The 25,838-nt window shown below is 43.6% G+C and overlaps 1 protein-coding gene across 15 annotated transcripts in view; it reads right to left on the bottom strand.

The window, feature by feature from the left end:
- The window catches only part of LOC110981225 (catenin delta-1-like), a 64,778-nt gene that overhangs the window by 27,143 nt on the left and 11,797 nt on the right, over positions 1 to 25,838 (bottom strand). For 12 of the 15 annotated variants that reach the window (XM_022238608.2, XM_022238612.2, XM_022238611.2 and 9 more), the window contains exons 2-4: positions 24,307 to 24,433; positions 5,134 to 5,333; positions 494 to 606 (exon numbers count right to left, since the gene is read on the bottom strand). In XM_022238608.2, coding sequence (XP_022094300.2) covers positions 494 to 606; positions 5,134 to 5,253 — 233 coding nt within the window. In that variant the 5' untranslated portion in view covers positions 5,254 to 5,333; positions 24,307 to 24,433. Of the gene's footprint in view, positions 1 to 493; positions 607 to 4,275; positions 4,310 to 5,133; positions 5,334 to 24,306; positions 24,434 to 25,838 lie in introns of those variants that run through there. The other 3 variants (XM_087130992.1, XM_087130993.1, XM_022238609.2) reach the window with 2 other exon arrangements.

Raw genomic sequence — 25,838 nt, 5'->3', positions numbered from 1 at the left:
CACTGCAGCTCATAAGCCTGAAGAGACCAGCAGAGAGGAGACGCAGATTTGCAGTCCCCTAGTTTTTCAACCAATCCTTTTAGCTACAAATCCAGAGAATTTCTCTCTTTAATTTTGTTTGACAGCAACAGGTACATTTCTAAACCAGAAACTGATAGTGGCTCAGCTTATCTCCTCAAAAGATAGTGAAGAAAATGATTCAGTAATTGATTTACAGATTCTTAAAAAACTTCAATTTTCCTAAAATCTCTCCTCATTCCAGTATCTTTCCCTCACTTTGTAGCATTGCCTTCTTTTCTCCGAGTGCCCGTCCAGATCTACGTCCATGTAGGCCCATGAGAAACATAAAAGATACATTCAGTGTGTGTGCATACAACAGAAGACCACAAAGCCCCGAGTAGCTGTGGCTACTTCCCATAGATGCGTCCGATTCTCAGCCGCAGCCTGGTGCTCAGGACACAGCCTCAGTAGTTAAGAAAGTAGTAGTTTGTACCTTATGCTGGCAAACGTGCCTGTTTCGGATTCCAGGCGGCTTCTCTCCAACTGGTTCAGCACGTTCTGTCTCTCCCGGTCCAACTCGCGGGTCAGCTTCTCAAATTTCTCTTCCTGAATGGTGTCCAGATTCAAAACAAAAGAAGAACAGAAGCTCATTGGCAAAATCAAGGCTGAGTACGACCCTCGTCAAACGTTAGGTCGTTAGGACGAAGGGGAAAGAAGGTGGCCGCAGGAAGGGAAAAGTAGCAAAAATTACAGTGAAAATGGTTGCTTACTAGTGGCAAACTGTTTTTTCCACTCTGCAATGTGCTACTACAAACGGTTTTTGGCAACCAACGGCATGACCAACCTTGGTAGGCTGATTGCAAATAGTTGACTAGACTCGTCCAACCATTGTCGACTAACATGAGCTCGGTGAAAGTTAATCGATAATCTCAAATCTTAATAAAATGACTGGAATAAAATGTACCAGTGCAGGTGTACGGCTGATCGTTGAAGCCAACAGGAAAAAACTCTGGAAGCACTTTCTCATTTAGACTCTTTCGGATTTCAATTTAGAAATACAAAACGGCTGCCCATGGAAGCCAGAAATGAAACTTAAACAAGCCCGGACAGTCCCAACTCAATAAAAAATAAATGAAGCCCACTTTCAAAACCTTGGATGTGCTACAGCTAACCTCCACAAATGCACTTCAAAACAAAAAGTAAATGAGAATTATTTTTTGAACTGAAACCATTACCCATTTGCCAACAATATTTTGGAAACAAGCACAACAATACACATAATTGACAATGCCAACCCCCCCAAAAAAGCGCAGGAAAACGCTCATATCTGTAAAAGTATGTGTACATCAGCTCGGTAGACCACAAGTGAAACCCAGAGAGAGAGATTCACGGGACCCACGTGTACAAACAGGCCCTGACCTACGATGGAAGGAGGAAGGAGGTTTAGGGAAGTTAATAAACGAGTAGATTATCCACCCTGAGCTGAAGTGCACCCTCACCGGCGAAAGAAAGACAGATGGTACTAAGTTTCCCAACTGGGTTTTAGAACGTTTGGTGTGCACGCGAAGACTATGCATTCTAGACTAAAACCGTTGCGCGTACTCAGCGTGCTCCGTGTCAAACACGCATAAAGTTGCGCACCTATGCGGTGTGTGAGTACCAAAGGACTGTCAATTTGATTTCAAAACACGCCCTCTTTTGTTCCTGCTCGGAGCGGATAACCAAAACTAAAATCTCATGATATTAGTCTGTTATGCTGTTAACTTGCTACACAGTACACACGGGCAGAAATTCTGGCAAATCTTGACGCTTTTGACAATGTCCACAAAACACTGACAACTTGGACACCCCCGTTGCAAAATATGGACACCCATTTTTCAAAAGCGGACTGAAGCCCTGACTCTACAGACAAACGTACATGTTTACGCACATCACGCCTCACTGGGGTACCAGTTCATCATTTCATTATTCCGCCAATCCTCACTCCGATCGAATAGCATCTCCCACTCAATTTTTTTCCCCTCCTTAATTCAATCAAAGCATGATATTGGCACAACGAGGCGTGCTGGCAGGGCAATGTTTCTGATCTCTGCCATAACACGTCAGCTCAATTTCGCATGAGCGAGCACGCTCGGATGGATGCCAAATTAGCGTCCAACCGCCTGTCACATCCTCTACCCACGACAAGCCATTAAGACACGGCAATATCTTTGTGTTAATGACAGAAAAAAGTTCTCGTAAACCAAGTGGGATTGAAAGCAGCGGGGCAGAACTGTGGGGAAATGTGGTCTTTAGAAAAAAAAAGCCAGATGAGCATGATGTACTGGCACTTTCTTCAAAAAGAGGGAAACATGTACCAGTAATGAACGGTGTACACCGTAGAATGAACAACGTTGCAGACATGTACATAATACGAGTGAAAAATGGTTCAAACTCCACAAAAAATCGTCCGAGTGAATGCCTCATTCTTGCAGAAAAAATTTGGAGAAAAAAATCTTTTGAGTGAAAGGATATTACTTGTATATATACATTGCTCAATAAAACGGTTAAGGACCACTTTTTATTTTGTGGCAGGCAGGTGGCCTAGTAGTTAGGGTTTGTAGAGTCTGATCATAGGGTCAGGGGTTCGAATCCATCTGGTGGCAGCATGTTGTGATCCTGGGCAAGTCACTTTACCCCTATGTGCCTCTCTCCACCCAGGAGGAGTAAATGGGTACCTCTGAGGGCAGACACGGTTGTTTAGCCGTTTGCGCCGAAATGGCAGCGCCGGGCTAGTATACTCCCCAGGGAGCTGAGATGGTTTCGGGAATGTTCAGATGATGTGTGAGCCCAATGTGCCGGGATAATGATAATACAGCGACTCGGAATAGCTTGCTAGATAGAGGGCGCTTTGCAAGTGCTTGTCATTATTTTTATTGTGCGTACCTTTTATTTTATGAGATATTTTACCACTGAAAGAGTGCATTTGATGTTTTGGAACCTTTTTATATTTTAGTTCTGTGAGAACATCATCTAGACAAACAAAAATGAAAGAACTAGACCCAACTCATTGCTCTGAAAACAAGTTTTAAGTTAAGAAAAAAGTGGCCCTTAATCATTTTGAGTAGCGTATACATGTTTATTTGCATCCAAACTAGAGCACTTCCGGTGACTGCACGTACACTGAATACAGCCCTAAACAAAGTGGAATTATAAATTCACAAAATGAAAGTTGCATTAAAACTGTCATAAACCCTTTTGCTGTGATGTCACAGTCCTGCTGGACCGCTATGTACTGTCATGGTACACATACTTATTCAAAACAAACGAAATACATCTTGAAAATAGTTCGCGGTATCCGCTGCTTCACCCGACTCGGACCGGCCAGCCGACCCCGGCAAGCTCGGTGGTCGAGTGGTTAAGACGTCTGCACTAGTAAGCAGGAGGTCGTGGGTTCGAGTCCCACCCGAGTAAGCTTGCACATTTTTCGCAAGCTCTCGGACAAACACTGAGCATACAGTGTTTATCAATATATACGTTGGGTAAGGGCAAAACCCGTTATATCAATTAACATCTCCTCAATGCAAAAAATACATCTTGAAAAAAGGTACACGTTTTATAGTGATTAGAGCTTAATGCTGACTGTGTTGCATGCATTACTGAAACCAGGAAAAACTGAAACTGCACATGTAGGAGAGCATTAGAGAATAAAGCAACATTCAGGAACAGCAACATGCAAATTAGATGGGGGTGGGGCAGTGACACACAGACTGACACATACCCTGACGCACATCTTGCAACAAACAGGAACCAAAACAGACCACAAGAACACAAAAGCAAAAGGAACAGGAATTGAGATGAAATAACACCATTCTGAAACCAAGCCTTCGGCGTTGTGCGTGAGTATTCTACACCACTGACTACACTAGGCACTGTCCATTCCATGTACATGTAGCAGGCCGTCAAAGGTGACCTATGGGTGGGCTACATCATAATGCATTATCTGGCTCCTTTTCTGAGGACTACTGCACACGTGGTAAGAACCAAAAATTGTGTAGTTGCTGAAAATCTCAGAAATGATTAGCAATCAGTTTCATTGTTTTTACCAGGCTGAGAAGTGAATGTACATGTACAGTACAAGTAAATGGCGTGAGCAAGTTCATGAATGCTAACGTTGAGGTTAACTTGCACCAAAGACCCGAGGTTAGAAAAACTTAAAAAACAAAACAAAAAAAACAAAACTAGAGCACCAAAATGTTTCAGCACTGGAAAAAAAAATTTTTTTCAACAACTTACCACTTCTATTTAACCCGATGTCAAGCTAAAATTCCTGAAACAGCGACAGAGAAAAAGCCCACTGCACTTCAGACACAAACAAGCAAGCTGGCTTCTCAACTCTTAATGGGCAAACGTCTCGACTGCAGAATGTGATTGGTAGAAATATCCACTGACACAGATAGGATACCGTCAATGGACGGCGCTGCACGGAATCCAGGAGCGGTTTTATGATGTCACAAAGGGGCTAGAGACGCAATGTGTGCCCTGGTACTGGTTTGTGCATGCAGGGCATGTGGAATGTGCCATCCATTTTTCGTCGGAATGTGCACAAACCTGAAGCATGTTCAGAGTCTCGTGTGCCTCTTTTTCAGAGCTGACAGGGACCTTTAGCACCAAGTCTGTGCTGATATCAAAGTATGGCACAGCACCCTCCTGTAGAAGTTTGTTACACTTTTGACAGAGAGATTGAGATCAACCTTACTGGTCATCACAGCTACAAACACAATGGATAAAACACAAGACAAATTGGGACAACCTGTCGAGGTACGAACTTGTGGCACTGCACAAAATGAGATGTAGCACTTTTCCATGGACAGGGATTAATGTCAACTTTATATTCAAGCTCACAACGGATTGACAAATGGATGACGAAACTGACCTAATCAATCAGAGTGGCTTAAAGGTCTGATGTGATTGGCTCGTGATGCTCAATGGTCAAAGATGATTGGTCGTCAGATGGGACAACAAAAAACACCAAACAGAACTAAATGTAAATGTGATTGGTCAATAATGACGAGCAGTAAATCTGATTGGGCCATCCTGTTTCAGCCCTGGGATGCCATTGGCCGAGATGTTGAAAAGGGTGGGGCCTCCTACCTGCTGCTGGACGGTCTTGAGGATGTGGGAGGGGGTGTCGGGTTCTGTGTTCAGGTCTTGCCGGGCCTTGGCGATGGCACTCTTTAGTGCTTGGTCCTGGCCATTGTCCCTATCCGGCATTCTAAAACGGGGCTGGGGTGGAGCGGGTGCAAAGGAGCATCAAAAACTGGTCCGGCTGGTGCAAAGACTGAAAGTCTGGCCTGCAGAAATAACAGGGGAGAAAGGAAAACAGAAGTTGATATACGATAATACGTAAAAAAAAAATGATATTCTGAGCCCCTAAAGTCTTTTTTCCGGTGGTGAGTAGTAAAAAAAATGGATTCTTTCTTATCTATTTTCCTTCGGATTCTCAGTCTCGATGCTGGTTCTTTATCTGGAGGGACAAAGTGCAAGTAATTTGCAATGCAAAGGCTACTTGGAGTTACTCAATGTTTTTGTTCTTATTTAGGCTTTGAAATATGACACCTTGCTTCAGGGCTGAGTCTCTCAACCAACCATTTAGCTAACCAGCCTACTAGTGATTTTTAAAACTACTGCCTCGTTTTCCCAAGCCCACTCTGAGGAAAAAGCCCCACTGAGATCCGTGCCGCTCTCCCTCAACGATGAACACAAAAAGGCTTCAGTGCTTTAAAAAGGGGCTTGATGCACCTCCAAAGTTCATGTGAACACCATGAAGATCGAAGAAAGAGAAATCAGTTTCCTGTGGCAATCAAAGTTTTCTGAAGACTGGGGAAAGATTTCTTGGTCTAAGTACATCTGGGGCTTGGCTTTATTCCATACAAAATGAATGCTCCTGGCCGGTGAGTGTTCAGAAACTGGGTTAATAATACACCACCCTACCAATATGCATAAAAGCCATGAAACGTATACCAGGAAGCCTACAGTACATGTACATGTTGCTGGGAGCACTGTCGGGTGAAGTTCACATCATCAGATCGTCTATAAAACACCACACAATATGACCCAGACATCGGTTTACATTTTTCACATAGTTCCCCCGCTCTTTTGCTTAGAGACCTGACACACATCTACAAAGATAAAAAGACACAGAGTGGGAGAGAAATCCGAGGCCTGTGTTATTTCTAAATCAAACGGAACCAGATTGGGGGTGGGATTGGATAACCGGTGGGCCCCCGTGTCCCCGGGAGGTCGAATCAGGCAAGATTAAAGGGACACTCCTGACCAGCAACGAGTCCATTAGGATGTACACATCAAAGGGGGCTTCGGTTTCCACGGCGAGGGCCTTCATTATCAACAGGTCTGGTTGTCATGGATCCTGACCTCTTGGATCAATATAACCTATCAAGCCCCATGCCCTTTGAAGCTGACGAGTGTGGGTCAGAATTCCTCGAAGCTGCATGTGTACACTCATGTACGTGCACTTGGCAATCACACTATTGGAGGAGGGCACTCCAGACAGGGCTACAGTCCTGGACAAAATAGTTGGAACGCCTTGTGGGAAGCGCATTGAAAAGATCCCCCTCTCTCCCATTCAATGTTGCGGTCATTTATTGGACCAAGATTCAACCCAACTTACCTAATGAGAAGCAACACTGACAGGGGGCGAAGGGGAGAGGCATGTTCCAACCAGATTTGTCCAAAAGATCCCTCCTCTCTCCCATTCAATGTTGCGGTCATTTATTGGACCAAGATTCAACCCAACTTACCTAATGAGAAGCAACATTGACAGGGGGCGAAGGGGGGAGGCATGTTCCAACAAGATTTGTTGACCAGGATTGTAGGTCCACACTGAGAGATTGAGAGTTCTCCTGGCACATGTACCATCTTGCAAAATGCACTACAAATGTCACGCCTGTGCATACACGTACATGTATGAGACTATGTGCTGAATATGAGAATACAGCAGCATGGAAATGGCCAGACCAATTCGTGCCTCTGAATTTGTCTTTAAAAACTGCAAAATTTTAGGGGCAGGCGCACACAGAACTGTGCCAAAAATTTCCACTCATGGATAGGCCTTCAGGGGAAACGACCCACGGGAGCAAGATGGGTACATGTACACCACTGCCATCCTTTAAAGATCGGGAGGTGGTGCCCTAAACAGGTGTTCCACACCAAGAGACATTTCACAATTCAGGGGACAGACAGACGTTTTTCGCCAATTAATTAGCGTGCGTATAATTTAGTATCGGTAGGCACTCGTGAACAGCTGTCGCCATTCGTCATTTTTTGCAGTTGATGATTTTGGAGGCCTTCCAACCATGTTCAATGAAGAAGACTGAAGTGGAAAAATCTTCAGTGACAGATGGTGTCCAGATATTAGCAGCGTCATGTCCGACAACGTGGAACTGAGAAGATTTCACGCATGGACAGTCCCATGGTCATCAAGTGCATACATGTGTGCGGTTGGTACGCGTAGGTGCTGCTTCTCACAGATCTCTAAACTCAGTGGACAGAGAAAAACAGTACAGAACATATCGAGGCCTTGATTGTAGCAGGTAAATTTTTAAAAAAGTTTTAGCCGCAGGTAAATGCACATTTTCGCAGCCGCTTTTTTTCAGACAGCGCTAAAATTATCTTTTGGTTTTTCAAAATTGCCAATTACACAGGAGTTCTGCCAAGGGCAGAGCAGAACATCACAGACGAGAGCAAGTGACCAGAACAGGCCACAGCGGAATAAACCAGAGCAAAGTGTAACAGGGCAGAGCAGTCTCAGCAGAGCTTATCCATCGGTACACGTATAGGTAACAGAGACAACTGGATTACAGCTGCACTCTTACATGTAAGACACAGCATTTGAAAGAAGAGGGCAGTGATAAACCCCACATGGAAGAATCTGCTGGTCTGTTGTCGGGGGCAACCCACATCCTCATCCTCCTCCTCAGTTTGTCGCTTGCCGCTCTGCAATTGATGCTAAGGGGGCCCACCCTGTCTGCTGAGTCACATCGCCATTAATCAATGCTCGCTCGCTGATCCCGGGAGACTCCCACCGGATTATCCATCTGACAGGGCCCTGACTTTATGGCCCCTGCATTGACGACTGACTCACTGCATAATGTGTACCAGGCTAAAAATGCATAAGAGGCTTCATCTAGGGAAACTCCCTTGTCATATTTGTCCACTCTGCGGGGCCATGATTCACGGCATAAAAGGGTCAAGTGCAGATACTTCCATTTCGTCCACACTGCAGGGCCATGACTCATTCAGCTCTGTCTTACAATGATTACTTTCTGTCATTCAATTATACATCATGACATGTCCTGTCTACCTGACGCTTTCATCTTGTACATTAACTCTGTAAACACCAAAATACATAATGTACATGTGTCTCAACTTTGCCATGCACTATTGGTGGCTTTGAAGAAGTCTACCCCAATTGTCATTAAACATAATTTTCTTTTTGTCTGTTTAAATCACCACCAAACACGTTGCCACGATCTCATACACTTGTAGCCAGATTTATATGAGTGCCTGTATGTACAATATATATGGCCAAATGACCAACAGGCAAAATGGATTTTGGACACAGGTAGTTGTCGAATATCATATCTTCAAAAAAATATCTCCTTTTGATGAGGAATGGGGACGGGCACATTCTATAATTTCCCAGATCTTTCAGATTTAGAAGTATTGTTCCGCCCTGACAAGTGAGACCTTTTGACCATCAGCCAGCAATCAGTGCTCTTATACATGTGGCTCAGTACCCCAAACTGTACCTCCCCTTTTTTGTATCCAATCAAGTTTACAATTCTGTACCCTGCGCGCAGGTGTGCATTTTAGTCTCAAGTCTAAGGCCACTGAGCCGCAAAGGACATGGGGCATGTTCGTATTCTTCTCTTATGGAGTACTGAAGTAAATACTGGTACATATACGTCAAGCGCACGATTAAGTGCGCAAAAGGCAACACTGTGGGAACCAGCAAAACAATCGCGTACTCCATTAATTTGCACTGCACTTCCTGGTTCCAAATGACGACACTCTTCGGCACTCCATACAATCCCAAGTACAGCTCCTAACACCCCCCCCTCCAAATCCTCATCATTTTCTCTTCTGTCCGATGCGTGCATCCTCCTCGATTAAAAAGAGCGCCAACCGCACGCTTCGGTTTTTAGGGCGGTGGCAAGATCAGCATCCAACTGTACAAAGTGCCTCGAGCCCGTCACCTCGTGCTGGCCTGTTGCCGGGGCAACGGCATCAATCATTGGACGGGGGGGGAGGAGATTGCCATCAACTGTCGGAGCAGTTCATGCTGAACTGTCGGATGACAGAGTGCTGCAGGACTCGGCTTGATCTAGATTGGAGATTGCGGGATTGAGGAATTCCAAGTGCCCTCATCCCAGAGGAAACAAACGATGGAGTTTGTTTCTGTCTCCATGGATCGTTATCACAAAGAACCAGACACAGTGTGCATATATGTGCCACATCGGTACTTCTACTGCCTTGTTCCATGTGTAAGAGTGCAAGCGGAGCATACATGTGCCTGGAAAATATCTAATTAACAGCCATTACAGAGCAGTGGAGAGTACAGAACTGACCACACAGTGCATGTACATCTATGTCAATGGCGTATCAGGGAGGGGGGTGGATACGTTGTTCCTTGGAGACATATAGAGAATATCTTTCTCTGAAGTGAAAGAGCAAGCTTTTTGAAAATACTCCCATTTCCTTTCCTTTTCTTTTTGGGTGGGTGGGGGGAGGAATAAGGATTCTTTTACAGATAAAAAAAATTTTGAAGTATCATTTTCAGAAAATGTCCATTTCTCCCCCTACACCAAAATTGACTACATTTACACGTCCCCAGCCCAGTTTACCAGGTAACTTCACAAGCACAGCTGAATAATAACTGAGTTTGTGCACTTTTTTTTTTATTTATCTCAACAAATCACACAAAGACACTGTACCGTACCATATTCAGGACTGTGTACGGAATACACATGTGTAATGTACTTGTACATTGAAAAAGTTATTAAAAAAAAAGGGAGGATATTCCATCACAGAAAACAGACCTGAAGCATAATGTCACGCTTTGGTCACATGTGCCGTTTCCTCCGGGTCTCGATGGACTATGTCCCACCTCATTCCGATGGGAAAGTGCACATGTACACAAAACGTGACATGGTTATGTTGCTGGTGGATTGAGCTTGAAAGTGCAACTGTATTTAAGCATGCCAGATATGACTGAAAATGAACCTCCATAAATGTACAGGTACCGCATTTTGCTTTCCAAACTGTTCCACTTGACTCTATTATCGATTCAATTCTGTATTGAAAGTGATAATAAAAACTTCCTGGTTGCTTTTCTGCTTTTTTTTTTACACCTTCGCCAGTGAAAAGATGCCACCCTTTGGCAGGCACATGGCACTGAAGTGCCCACATGTAATGTGCATTCATGAACAAGTGGGGGAGGGGACTATTGCACAGACAAAAAATATACTACTGAGTACTGGGGAAATAGTTTTATATTTACTGTACCATATCTGCTTGCTAAGGCAGAGAAACTGCTAGTTACAGCTTGAGTGAAGTGCCAACACAACTCAGTTCCAAACTGTAAAGTATATGAACGCTATCGTGGGTAACCGTGTCAGTCCGTGAAAATGGTAATCAAAATTTTTGGTAGCACTTGAAGACTGCGAGGAACTAAGGTGAAAGCTACACAAGTTTTGGCAGCTCACTGTACCTCGCACCACTTCACAGTACCTCACACCATGCACTGGTATTCTCAATCCATCCTCCTGATCCGAGACCTTTAAAGCAGGCCCATTATCGGCCCTACAATAGGGTCTCTGCACAATTTGTGGCTCACAGAGAAATGCCATGCTCAACCAAATTACCGAGATCTCTACGGACTTGTCCAAATCCACCCACTGCGACCCTCCTGGGAGAGACAGGGTGTTAACAGGACGGTACCTTTTCATCTCCCACCAAATGAACTGGGCCCAAGGTGCACTTAAGAAGCACAGAAGAATGAAACACACTATTGTCACCTGCATATTGCAACGCATATACCGCGTACAGTGCTGTCGGTGGTGCATTTTCCATGTATTTGTGACAACTGGAGGCTTGAAAACTGGGTTTACAGCCACAATTCCGTCTACGAAAGCAAGCTGCCCCCAAAGAATTCTGGGAACAATCATGAGCACTGTACATGTATACTGTACATGTACATGTAAGCTTACTAGCTGCAGTTTATTGATGTGGATACATCAACATTGAACATGGAAGTAGTTTGATATTGGATATTAGACAGTCACAAAGGTTTATAGGGTGAATATATCATTGTTGGGGGAATAATGGATATTCATCCAGTCACTTCAATTAGATCATGTGGACTGTCCTAGGCTGTTGTGCCCGAAACAGTCAAGTATGTTTCCAGCTTGCACAGCCAGGCATTGCATGGTCGGTCTCCCAATATCCCCCATGAGATATTCCCTGACAAAAACTATATTAGAATGTCCCATGTCCATTATCGAACTATGTAACTTTACTGTCAAATATTGAACTCAGATACAGGGGAGAATAAGGGTGCAAGACTATCTCTCATTTGTAAAGATTTTCTTACAATACATTACCCTGGCTAATTTGTTCTTCATTTCACACGGGTATGTATTTTTTGATTTCAGAAGACAAAGGAATAGAGGGCACTCCTATGATTAAAAGTACATCCCGAGGGGATGGCAGAGAATTCAACCCCTACAACTAGGGACTCAACTGCGGTAACCGGTACTGAAGAAAAATGTCCGACTCCGAATCTGACAAACAACGGCCCAAGGTGAACCTATAAACATTCATGTCGTGCCCTCACTGCCAGGCATCATTCACTGATTTACAATGCTTGACGATCCGACTCCATCCCATTCACAATGGAGGGCATTCAACAGGGGCACAGCATGTACACATTAAATTTTTTTTCCTTTTTTTACGGAGTCGTATAAAAGTGTTGACATCAGAAGAGTTCAGCTTTCATAGTCTGGCAGTCATAAATCAAATATAATTACCAACGGCCATGTTTTTTATGGTTCAAATCCTAGGCTGAAAATTACAGGGGACGGGCACTGTGTGACCAAACATGCATCAAATTGCATGCATACATAATTTGACGGCGCTAATTGGGGTGTATCAACTAAGACTGGTGACCCTGTTGACTCCAACACTTGAGAGTGTTCTGCCAGAGTGGAACGAGGGAGCTGGCACTCCAGACAGTCAATGCGTGGGTTTCACATGCAAGCACTGCCCACGTACCGCAAGGCAGACAGAAAACCTGCTGGGCACACATCCATTCCGGCAAAAAAACAGAGAGAAGAAATTGCGATTTCAGCTTCTCTATCCCAAGTTTTGGGAGGTAAAACTTTTGGCAAAATGTGAAATTGGAAATGAAGAAACGAAAACTGTGTTTATCTCCGTTTTAAACATGGAGCAAAACAGGTCCAAGACAATGTGGTTATGCATGCACCCAGTATCCTTATTTCCTCTGATGTAAATGCCACCTGACCTCTCTTGGTGTTGACATACTTCAGGGCCAATTTCACAGATCTGCTTAAGCACAGAATTTGCTTAAGCATGAAAAAACCTTGCTTAATAAACAAAGCTTACCAGCTCAAATTTTACGTGATTGTCATGCTGACCAAAAAAAAGGTAAATACCATTCCAACACAGTATACATCACAAGAGGTTTGGGCTGGTAACCTAATTTGTCAAGCAGGGTTTTTTCAGGCTTCAACAAATTTTTCGCTTAAGCAGCGCTATGAAATTGGCCCCAGTAAGCTCCACTCTGAACTAGTGGTTAAATACAGTAGTACAGAAAGAAACTTTCTTAATGACGTATGTACACACACGATTTTAAAAATAGATACCACGTCTTGAGAAGTAGAATTGTGGGGGGGGGAGTCAACACAGTAAATTGCTTAACAAGCCAACAGGGAAAAAACAGAGCAGACCAGTGCTTGTACAGGACACACGTTTGTACACCGTTGGTCCATGGTTCCCAGACAACTTTTGGCTAAGCAATATTTGACTGCGAGGCAGCCAAAAGAAATATATTTACAACTCCCGCAAGGCTAGCGAACTGGTTACTTGTGAACTTTGCCGAGTTATGAATTGTCTCTCACTCTCTGCCACACTACGTGTGCACAATACCAGAAACCTTCAAACTTCAATCAATTGATGCTGTTTGGATAAGCAGATTACCACAGACAGATAATCCACTTTCCCTGACCTGCCATAAAAGTGAGACATCCTGATTTGCATGACAAAAACCTGCCGTTACATCCATACAAACTCCCTCCCTGTGGAATGCAACTGTCACAACTGTTTGTTTGAATGGGATGACGAGGTGCAAGGTCAGAGAGACTGGTGAAGTAAAAAGAAAAAAAGATCCCGGTAAATAAATAAACCAGAAACAAAGGCAAGGCAGATCTTTCCATCTTTTCATTGCCAATTTGGGCAATGAACGAGCAGAGTTTGGTGAAAGATGATAACTCCTGATTGCAAGGCCAACTTGCCATAGTTAAATTCCCAACTTCCCACTTGTTGACAAAAGATCACTGCAATGCAAGAATAACTGGATTGTGTTTTACACAAGACTGATTTTAGAAATCCCTGAACACTGCCATGGTTTTCTGCAAAGAACGGCAGATGATCAATGATGTCGGGGGTAAAAAGAGGGCATGTGTGGGTGACAAGTTCAGGGACAGACTGGCAGCCTGTCCTTGCCAGTACAGAGGTGCAGGCAGCCCCGACAGAGCTCCGTGAGTTGTGTTGGTTGCTGCGCCTTTGTGCGGAAAGCCAACCTCACTCAAAACTACAAGTTTCTGAGGCAGGGTCACTTGCTGAGAATACTGAAGACACTTTCACTTCTGAGAGCTTCAAGAGATGCCCAGAAATTGGACGTCACCTTCATGTTGAGGTTGAACATAAAGAAAAATACATGAGCTGTCGCACATGTAGAGGTAGTGCTATCTGGTACAGCACTGTGGCTATAATTGAGCGCATCTTGATGAGCACGAGTAGCCACTTTTAGTACCCAAATGTACTCAAAGGTGATCATGAGTAAATTGGAGGATTCCCTCTTGAAAGGCTGGTGATCTGCTGTGGAAGTACAGTAGGCGACACAAGCAAGCCTTGTACTATGCGCAGGTTACACCGTATCGACTAAAATGGACATCTCAGTTGTCAATGGCAACCATTTCCCGAGGTTTCTGGGAGGCTCTGCCTGTCCCCCAGGTGCAGTACACCGTACAAGTACTGGTGTGTGTGCCCTACGTACCCTACAAGTGTGTGAAGTCCGGTCACCAGACAAGAGAGCTTATTTGCAATGCATCATAAGTCCAACCTCAGCTAATGTAATGAGATGGAGGCAGACAGTCAAGATTTAGCCTGGGGCGTGTCTGGCTGTTCAGTATGCCATGTTACCCTTACAGCCACCTGTGCACACAAGGCAATATTGACAGTCCTCCAAACCGCATTCAAACTAATGAGTGGTTTTTGCTCTATCAAATCTTAAAAACTGTGTGATCAAACCCCACCTCGTATAATTTCAAATAGTCAGCACAAAACCCCATAAAAATCACAAATTATTGAGTCTTTTTTTGAAAGTAATATCATACTACAAACATGTGCCAGTATGTCCTACATACTGGCTCTGCAAAAAGGCGTATTAATTATGTCCCTTTCTTCAAATTTGAATTATCAAATTGCTCACATCCTAAGCTTTCATTTGATGTATGATTCATTCCAGTGGCATTTTGGAGTTATTTGCCATTTGCAAAGTCAAATAATTTCATTTTATCGAACATGCTTTTTGAGATAATGCCCTTTAAACGTAACGAACAAACATGAAAGTTACATAAATTAGACACTCTCTTGGCTTTCCTTAGCAACAGAGGCTTTCTGGTCAAGCAATTGGCCTGAAAATATTTCCTAATATTTTCACCCTCGGCACATGGAATGGGCCATAACATGTTTTTGCACTGCACAACTTAATACACCTTTTTGCAGACCAGGTAACATATGTACATGTACTACAGTAGATTAATTCCAAGAGCAAGTTGTCATCTCTATCCACCTTGAGCAGAAGCACCCCCTCATTGGTTGAAAAGAGCCATGTTGGTTGGGAGTGTCCATGTGGTTGGCAGCGATGTCACTGTAATGTGTGCATTTCATGGTTGTCTTTGAACCAGCAAAGCAAAAGTTCCAATCAGAGGAGCTTCTGTCGCTAGGAAAATTACAGCCCTCTTGGCTGATAGAGTTTTGGGCCTTCTTTTTAAAATCATTAATAAGCTCAAATGATTTTTTTAATCCGGTGAGAAAACGTGCAGCTTTGGAATACTTGATATTAGCAAAATATTTCCTCTCTCTGAAGGAATATTATATTTGTTGGAATACTTATGCCTCCAAAACTGATTTTCACTTCAACACACATGTGCATGAGCTGCGTCTTGAGCCCTTGCAGCCAATTTTTTTTGGGGGAAAAAAAATTACTGTCAGTTATCACTCAAAGACTTTTTTGGGGGGCTTGGATTCCGCAGAATAAACACCCCTCATCATAGCCACTTGGGGACAGAGTTTGTGCAACAGGGAGCCGCCACTTCAAGCCACTCGCTCCCGACAGCCTCTGCTGTCGTGTCGAAGGTCGAGCCTGCCGCCGATCAACCCCCAAATCCTCGCCTCTCCTCCCGACCGAAGCGACGGTCCAAAAACACCCACGCAGAAAAACTGCATGATGGACCGCATGCCGTGACCCCTACCTTGTCAAAAATTGTCTGACAACTACATGTACATGTACATGTACATAACATGCACAAGTATGTACAGTGTGCAGCACCATGTAGCTGGTGAGACCAGCCTGGAACTGTGGCCTGCTGACATTTTCACCAATTTGTGGTCCTCCTGGGAGGATTAGACTTTAGAATTTCGGGTAATTTCTTTGAGGAAAAGAAATTGGAAGTGGTCCCAAAGTGAGGTTCTTAAATGCACATGTACACAGATCTCAGTACACACTTCTTCCCATTCCTTCCTAAGATTTTTTTTTTGGAACTTAAAACTTTTTGAGATTCAAGAAGAATCTTTGTCTTCCTGAAAGACAGTGATACCAGAGCAGCATTCAGGGTGCAGTACTTGGGACTTGACAGTTCTGCTTTTTTCTTAATCTGTAGGCACAAAATTCATTGTACCAATACACATGTACTCACAACACAAATTGTATCTAACTTTCAATATGACAGTGTGCGCATGCAAGCCTAGATGCTTCTGTCTAAATGACTATTGACAGGTTCAAGCCTATCCTTGCATGCAGCTTATCTGCAAATAAGGCTGCGACCTCAGTAGATTTGTTGTGACCCTGAAGGCCCTTGTTTTGACAGGACAAGGAAATCAACTTGCCAAGCAGCGTGGTTCTCACCCTCCGGGAACAGTACATCTTCTGAACTCCCTTCGAGCATGGTATCAAGACCACATCCGTACTACTACTGTAAATTCTTACCAAAAATCTGTTTAAACCAAATCCCACTGAATTGGAAATCAGGGCCAGACGCGGGTCTCTAGAGGATGTGGCATTACAAGATGTCATCTAGACAGAGCTCTAGGTGACCTTTCAATTACTGACAAGCTTGGTCCTTTCTTTACCAGCCTGAGATTCTGGGGTCGTGACCCCTCAGAGCCAGCCTGCCAATGTTTTGACATTTTAAGGTGGACCCCAGCAGGCCCTTTTTTGTTGGTCCTTGGTCTCCTTGGAGACTGGTTGGGATGCAGAGGAGGAAATCATCCAAGAGGAAAATTGAACATGGGAATTTGCTTTTAAAGGGGTGCTAACAGTAACAGGTACCTTGGAAGCTAGAAAACTTGACTATGGCTTAACTGACTCCATAGCTACATGTAGGTACATGTACATGTAATGGCTACGGCCATTCCCCATTGACTAATATGTTATCTTCAGCCACAGCCTGTTTTCTGGACACTGCTTCAGTCTCTGTGTGGATTCCAGGCCAAACAAGATAATTTCAAAAATACGTGGAAGAGACTTTTCGACATACACATGTAATTGAGTCATTCCATGGGGTTGGGGCACAATTTGTGACGGTGTCCTTGTTAAATTGGTAACTTCTACCACCTGTCGAAGTAGATCATTTACTCTATAAAAATAACACACACCTTAGTATGCAGCCTTGCATTGACGGAACAATGTCAATTTGGAATCTACATGCAGGGAAATAACTGTTCATTTTTAAGGAACCCACGTAACAATGGACAGCTGTCCCAACAACTGTCCCTAGCACAACTACAAGGAGAAGAAAGGTTACCTGTATGGATCTCATGAGAATTCAAGGCACTGTACTATAAACAGACCTTAGCAACTAAACAGAGCAGAACTTGGTGCTAAAAATGGTGTGCTTATTCCTCTAAAAAAATGACCTGCATACTAGAACAGGGAAGTTCTGCACACGTCAAATGGCAAGTGCTCACGCGCGCGATTCGCAATACACTGTAGTGCGCCTCCAAGAGTTGGCCAACGCATTGGCCAACAACGCGCGAAATCTGTCGACCCCTTTCAAATGCGCACTGGGTCAACAGATTTTGTGCACCCAGCACTAAAAAAGTTTTCCAAGTCTCTCCCTGAAGGCACCAGAATCTCCCCTAATGGTGATTGACAAGTTTCCCTGAACTGCTTCCCTTAATCTCTCAACCTGTTTCACTGCTTGTTCTTTTTATACAAGAGGTGCACTTCCATACACATAGTTGATAAAAACCAGTGACAGAAATTGTGCATACATGTACAACTAAAGTACACACATGCATGTGCAGGTTAGGACAACAAGAAAAGAACTTAAGAAGGGTAAGGTTCAACATGTATGGTACTTGTCTGTGATAACTTGAACACCTTGGCCTGCTCAACAACGTCTCATCAACTTGGACCAAAGGTTGTGGAACTTTTGTATCTCGGTAGGATACGCGTATACTCTTGTACAAGAGGTACATGTACAGTCCATTTCAGGAAGCAGTTTAGGCCACATAGTTTTTACAAAGTAATACTTTGTATAAAGCAATATAACACTGTGTACTACAATGTAACGTTACCATACATCAGTGTCACTAGTGGGCCGTAACTAGGTATCTAGCTGTAGGGCTTGGCAATCTGCCAAAAGGGGGAGGGGCAAGCAAAAGGGAAGGATGATGGCCGATCGTCCGTACAGGTCCCAACATGATGTCTATTCACGACATTCACACATGTTCTCCTGTGGTTTCCCGACAACTGTTTACATAATCAAACCTTCTGAAGTAACAATTTCTGGGTAAGATGTTCGCGCCGCCGAAACATTCCATTTGCTGCGCAAAATAAACCAAACCAAAAATTACAAACTGGAGACAAGAGTGATCACAGCACCGACGTCATTTGTAAATTGTCAGACGTGATGTAATGGGAAGCCGATTCTGGAGCAAAAGGGGGGGGGGAATGATGATATTTTTAGGGTTCGGGGAGGGTCGACGAGCAGAGCACAGCTGGTCCCGCATTTCTCTGAAGTCAATCGGGTCGGCCCCGGTGCCGCATTACACAGGCGATGAATCATGAGGAGAATTTACAACCCGCACATGGTTTCTGAGGGGGGGGGTTAGGAGGGAAATGAGAGGAATGAATCCCGTGATAATTGACACACATTTTGGCGTCGACATTGCTGAATATACCGGTCTGGAACACGTGGCTTGTGAAGCCTGAGACTGGGCCCATCAGTTCAACGTGATTGACAGCTCCAGGAAAAAAAAACGACCCCCCCCCAAAAAAAACCACAATATTCTCCTTGAGAAAACCTACAAATTACCAGTACAAACGGGGTTTTGAAGACTGGTTGTGCACGTTTTGCAAAAAAATGTTGGTAGAGTCTTCTTCTCATTGGTTCATCTGTATTTTCATATCAATACGGTCGTTTCACAATGGTGCGCCTCCAAGAGTTGGCAACGCTTTGGCCAATCACAATCACAATTTGTCAACCCAATGCGCCTTTCAAAAGGGTTGACAAATTTCGCATGTTGTAATTGGCCAATGCGTTACAAACTCTTGGGGGCGCACTATTGTGAATCGCCCTATTAAGCATTTAATCACCACCAGTGGCTATACCTGTTCTGGTTTAATACAGGGTTCGTGGACATGTTTCCATACGTATCTGGTTCATAAGTGACTTCGTCATACACGCGGATGCGCCACAATTTGCACGCTCCTATTGGACAATTGCTGAAGTTGTGCGTTAACTTCCGATCCCATGGTTCGATGTAAACGGCAATCAATGCTCGTAACTCTTTGTGCAGTGCAAGTGCCATGGACAGGGTTTAAACTGAAGTGACATCAAACTTAATGTACGAACCGGATGAACACCCATACACTCATGTTTCACATGGAATCCCTAACGTGTCTCCAATCCGTGGGATTTCCAAATTCAGGTCAAGCCTTTCATTTATTTTTCATCCTACTTGGGACAGCGGGACCACTTGTCCTCCCTGTGCAGGGGAAAAAAAGTATCTTTCCAACCACATATCGGCATACATGTATGAACAAGGCCTACAGTACCTCAAATACACATGGACATCTGTTCGAGTTGCAAATCATTCCAGAGCTCACATACATGTACACTGTCCAAGCTCTTGGAAAGCTTTTTTTCCCACACAAGCCCTTGAGAATTTCACAAGCCAGCCTGCTGGGTTCGTCCTCGGGAGAAATGGGTCAAAAATCATGGGGCTATAAAAAAAAACACTCTCCTTGGCACAAACCAAAATAAGATTGTTAAAGCGCTCATGTCCCCTTCATTGGGACTAACCAGCTGGACGTGTTCATATGCACAATGCAAGTAAACATGCACTCTACACCATCCTGTGTGTGATGGACATCAACGGTCAACTCCCATTACAAAGAACCCTGTTACAACATACCGTTTTAAAAAACAAATTTCAAGAATCCCAATTTCTTTACTCTTTTCTTTGGTCCATTTCTTTGTTTCTCCAATTTTTCTACATGTGCATGTACGACAAAGTCCTGGTTATAGCCATTAGCAAAGTAATTTGGTCCCTGCGATTACAATGAGAGTCAACTGTACAACGGGTATCACTGCTGGAGAGGAAATCGACATCAGAGCTGGACCGAAACAAGTTGGATCTGCCTGTCTGCGTGACGCAGTTGACCTTATTCACAAGTTGGCCATACTGAATTGAAAGCGAGGTTAACTTGATTATTTTGGACGCTGTGACTGAAAATGAAAGCAATGAAATGAAAGTTCTTAACAGTAGTTTCATTCACGATGATAAATAATTCAATAAAGTGAGGCATGTACTGGAACCGAGAACAGTCTGGCGCCATCCCAGTTATATAAGATAGAGTCGGGGAACATGATCAAAAATGACTTCCTTGTGAATAAGGCACATGTACATTATATGACTGCAGCTGTGGCTGACAGCCTTTATCCCTAAGCAGCCGTTTTCCATAGACATGTGTAAGAGCCAGCCTCAGCCAAGACCTGCGGAAGCAGTCGGAGACGGTATCGCACAGATATCAACAGCTGCATCGTCAACGCACCCGAACCCCCCTCCCCTAGGAATCGTCAAATAACTCGCTTGAAGAACTCACTCAGCATACATGTACTTTGTTACCGGTTTTGCGCGGCCCACAGACAGATGCTATCCGGTCTGGGGCATCTGCTCGCTAAGACAAACGAAAGCAATGCCCCCTCCCTTCCTCCAAAGATGCCAGGCGATGATGTTACACCCAGCCGTAATGCCATCATCTCCCCTGGCTAATGACAGCATGAAAGATGTGCTTTGATTGGATAAGCATGTGTCTACACCGACCCATCATGATGAAATGGTCCCCCTTGGATCTACATGTAGTTTTCAAAGGAGAGATTCCCACGTGGGATTTTCTTCTTCACACCGATGCTGACAGTCTGGACCAGTTCCCATCTGACTAACACATCCTAATTGCCAGACAAGAGACAACGCTGTCGTTGGAAACATCGTCGAGGCGATGTACATCGTGTGTACGTACATGCACAAGGCGCATCCAAGTCTGGTATCTGGTTCCTGACTACGGGCACACGTACTGCCACATAAATTCTCTATCGAGGAAACTGCCAAGTCTACATAAGACACGGCCACTCCCCCTACGGCTTTTTCTAGTCATTCGTCCAAGTCCTCCGAAATCCTGAGAGTAAGAACCCAATACATGGCCTGGTCCTTGTGCCGTGGAGGCCAACAGTTGTAAGGACAGTCCTGATATCGAACTACATGTACGTAACAAGCTCAGCGATTCCTTCTCTACCGAGTATTCTTGCTGAGTTGTGTAGAATTCATGATTGGGAAGGTACTGCTAAATGCTGCCACGTTTTTTTAATTCCCACTAGTTTCTTCACTTTCGCAAGCATGCAAAAGTAAGTTTTCTTTTCTTCTAAACCCTCCCACGCCAAAATGGTAAACAAGAACTTGATGGTCAATCATTGAGATTTTTTTTGTTTAGAGTTTTCAAAAGAGTGAACGTAGGATGTTAGTCCCACAAAGCATTTTGTTCACCCTTGAAAAAGATTTAAAAGAAAATGGACGACCCCTACATGTATACCGGTTTGTACATGTATACCGGTATGTACATGTATGTAAGACCACAACTTCCTGAAAACGTTTTTTCAACTTTGCAGGTAGGACGGCTGGCTGTTCCTGACCACGAGCGGAAAAAAAATCGAACGATCTGAATTTCAGATAAGAGAACTGGTGCACTCATAGCCATGTCCTCTTCAAGACTATGTGAATCTGCCTTGCCTAAAATTATGGGACATTTCTTTCGGTGCTGTTTGTTTTCTATTAGTGACGATCGGAATATATGCTACTCCTCTAATTGACAGTGACTGATTGGCACGGAGGGCAGAGTGTTGAACCAAGAATGTAGGTGGCAGAGGTTAGAATCCGCTACTGCAGACCATCATCTATTTATTGATAATAAATGGTATGCCTTATTTTCAGATGATTGAATTTATTAGTATGGCAGAGAACTTGACTGGCAGAATCAAGGGCAGAGGTTAGAATCCATCATAGTACTCCATGTTTCCATTCTCATTTTCCCTGCATAATTATCAATACCAAGTGGCATGTGTTAGTTTTTCTTTTCCAGTTGCTTAAAATAAATTGCTTCTGTGGGTTGAAGACTTGACTATCAGTGTAGAGGGCAGAGGTTAGAATCCATCATAGTACTCAATGTTTCTACTCTCATTTTCCCTGCATAATTATCAACAATAAATTGCATATGTGCTAGTTTTTCTATTCCAGTTGCTTCACTTGGCTTCTGTTGGTTGAAGACTTGACTAGCAGTATAGAGAGAGGAGGTTAGAATCCATCATGGCTTTCTAAGCTTCTGTTCTCATTTTGCTCCAATTTATAATCAACAATTTGTGTTGTGAGATGAGTCTTCAAGTACATATGCCTAACATGTTTCTCAGGTTATTGCAATTTACATGTAACCTTATTTCAGTTGCCTGATCACTTAACCAAATACAACAGTGAACGTCCGTTGGACAGTTCTCCTTCCAGTAAAATTTTGGATGAATTTCTGTTTCGTTTTGACTTCATGAGCTTTGACTTTGAGCAGCAACTGTCCAACTGACAGAACACATGTACATGAAGTAAATATACACAAATGGTGTTTGGAATTAATACCTTTCAAAGCTCTAAAACAAACACAAAAAAACACCTGCTTAAATTAAACAGACTCGACAGAATGCCAACGCATAATTTCTTCTGGCGAACTGTGGTGATCACGTGATCAAGAGGCTCATTATGAAAATAAAATAATACAACCAGCCGAAAAATCTCCAGAGGTGATGTTGACATTCATAACACACACTGCCTGCAGTCTGGACCGGACAGAACTGCTTACTAACAGTACATTGTACCAGCATATTTCCCGAACACGTCAGCCTCTTGTCAGGGCAAGGCCTTGATATTGAAAGCAAGCCATTCAACCAAGGGAACTCTTTCACTTTACTGACTGTTCTCCGAAATGGAAATGATGCTTTCGTGTACATGTATGCTTAACTTACAATGTCAACAGTGTGGGGGCCACACAAGGTACCCACTCTGTGAAATTGAGTCATAAGTCACCAGAGCCACTTTTTGAGTTTTCATTTGTATTGGAAAGAGCAAATTGAGGTTTTTCGTTTTGAAGTATCACTCAGTTTGGCATCCTGATGAAAGTGGATACTCCATGGTGACAAATGCTGCGGGGTCCTATTGATTTACACTGTGCAAAATTATTCTAAGGGACTTTTTACTCCAAAGTGACTCTGGCGACTTAAGACTCATTTTTACAGAGTGGGTCACATATGTTCATGGCAGTGGGGAACATACAGTGCATGCACACACGTATGCATACAGAGCAAGTATGCACAGGATATTGTACATTTGTTCGTAAACATGCCCCGCCTTGGAATTTTGAGACGCAAGTGACCAACTTGGCCGTGTTTTTTTTGACACCTCCTCACATCTCATTTTCAAGTGCATGACAGGAACTTGGACTTTGACAAACGAGGAAATTCCAACCTTCACGAGACTTTGTCAAATGTTTTTTTTAGTTTTTAAGTGGCACGAGTGTGGAGTGAAAAACAAGGAAATCAGTCGATATGAGGAAAAGCTTTGCACCTGGGATTGTGCCTGTGGTAAGGGAGCCTCCAACCTAAACACATCGGGTAAGGCAATGTCCCAATTTGCATTTAGTGGGAAGTGGTCGCCCATAGAGTCGTGTGTAACTTTAATTTAAGCCCCAGCCAAGAAATTTCGCCACAGCTCTGAAGCAAGACAGCACAAATGCTTGACACAAAAAGGAACACCCACACAGTTTCCAAACACGGTACAGGCCTACATGTATATTATACTCTTGTTCTAGTGAACTCACACAGAGCCAGAGTCTCCATCGTGGCTTCCACATCACGAAGACAGTGCCGGAAGCTAAAGTCACCGACCAAATCGAATTTGAAAAAAAAAAAAAAAAAAAAAGAGGCCCACTCCTTCCCAAATTCACCTGACCACAAATATTCCACCATTGGCACAGTCCACTTGCCCCACTAGCCTTCAATCTGCAGGGCATGCTCCTTGTTCATCGTGTATCCATCCACTCCCCACAGCTTGAGAATCCTCCATTCAGTGCGGGATACAAAAACCCGATCCCTGTCCGGACGGCAGGGGAGACCGGTGACTTACCTGTCAAGCACTCGGTCCCAGACGCATGGGGTGAGGCTCGGCGTCGGTCTGCAGATTTGGGGCGTCCCGGCTTTTATATAAGGCTGCTACTACGAGTATATCCACAAAAGGCAACGACTGGGTGCATCTGCATGTGGAAAGATTTAATGTACATTTCACCGTGTTAAAAATGTGCATGGTGCATGTACATGTATCTGGACGTAACCCTTGCAAAGAATGTACATATACATTTCACCATGTGAAAAATGTGCATGGTGCATGTAGCTGGCCTTAACCCTTGGTATTATTGCTTTAGCGCAATAATAGGGACCCCATTGAAAATAAGTTGCAAAACTTTCATGGGCTATCCCTGGTATTACCTAATTTTTTGTGTACATTGTACAATTCTTCTTCATAGCATTGATTGATTGGTGACTGTATTTTTGCTGTGAGGTAGTATCAAATAAATCCAATCCAATGGTACAGCAACTGCCTGTCACCTAACACTGAACCTGAACTGTCATTGTTTTATGATGCCATTGGAAAATGTATAAGTTTAGAAAATAAGAAATGGAAGCTTGCAGTTTGACTTCCGTTCGGGTGGCAATTCACACGGATGGGACTGTGGGAAAGATGCAAAGTGGAAAGTTTCTCTATGACGAATCTTTTCACAATGCTTTGCCAAACATCGGCGTGAATATATAAAAAAAAAAACCGGAGTGGCCTCTCAACTTCCGCACAAGTGGGCCCGCTGTCCGCAACACATGGGTCACTGACATTCCCTGTTGGTTTTGTAAATTAATTCCCCGGCCCCTGGGGGCAAAGCCGAGGTTGGATGTTTGTGGGGCCACAAACAACCAGGGGGGGGGGAAATGACACCTTGTATCAGACAAAATGCTGGGGCTTCGTAACATCAATATGAGCCACTGGCTGGTTTATGTTTGGCACCGCATGGAACGGATTTTGCTTCAAGGAAACTTTCTTATTTCTTGTGCGTGAATATTTATTCCACCAAACTATAATGAAGGCCAAGATCATCAGCGTGAATTTCAGTCACAGGATACAGTAACAGATTGCGTTCCCACTCACAGGGTTTCTTTTTCGAAGGCTTTCTAAACTTTGAACGGCGTGGTCATTTCAACACCAGAAGACTTTGGTTTATGTAAAGAGTATATTACAGAGTTAACATCTGCTCCTTGGACAGAACACAAGTACATGTACAGGTACATGTATATATTATCGCTGATGGGTTTGGAATTTGGAGATAAAAGACATCAAGTAAACAATCGCCATATATTAAATAAACCCAGCAATAAGATAGGCCAACGGTTGGAGTGGGTCATGTGATCCAAGGTCACGCAGACTACAGACCATTTGAGAATTTTTTAACTGTTAATGTCTAAAATACATGTACATGTAGTTGATGTCACTCTCTAAAACACAAATATGCATGCATAGTGCATACATGTTCATATGTACATGCTGTGAAGGCTATTTTTCACTCCCTCTGAAATTAGAACCCTCCCGTGGGGACACCTCTCCACAGGGGGTTT

Source organism: Acanthaster planci, linkage group LG21, assembly GCF_054643075.1.
Source record: "Acanthaster planci isolate LZ-2023a linkage group LG21, COTS_SCS, whole genome shotgun sequence".
NCBI classification, from domain to species: Eukaryota; Metazoa; Echinodermata; class Asteroidea; order Valvatida; family Acanthasteridae; genus Acanthaster; species Acanthaster planci.
Note: the sequence above shows the minus strand (reverse complement) of the source record. Positions and strands in the feature narration are given on the sequence as shown.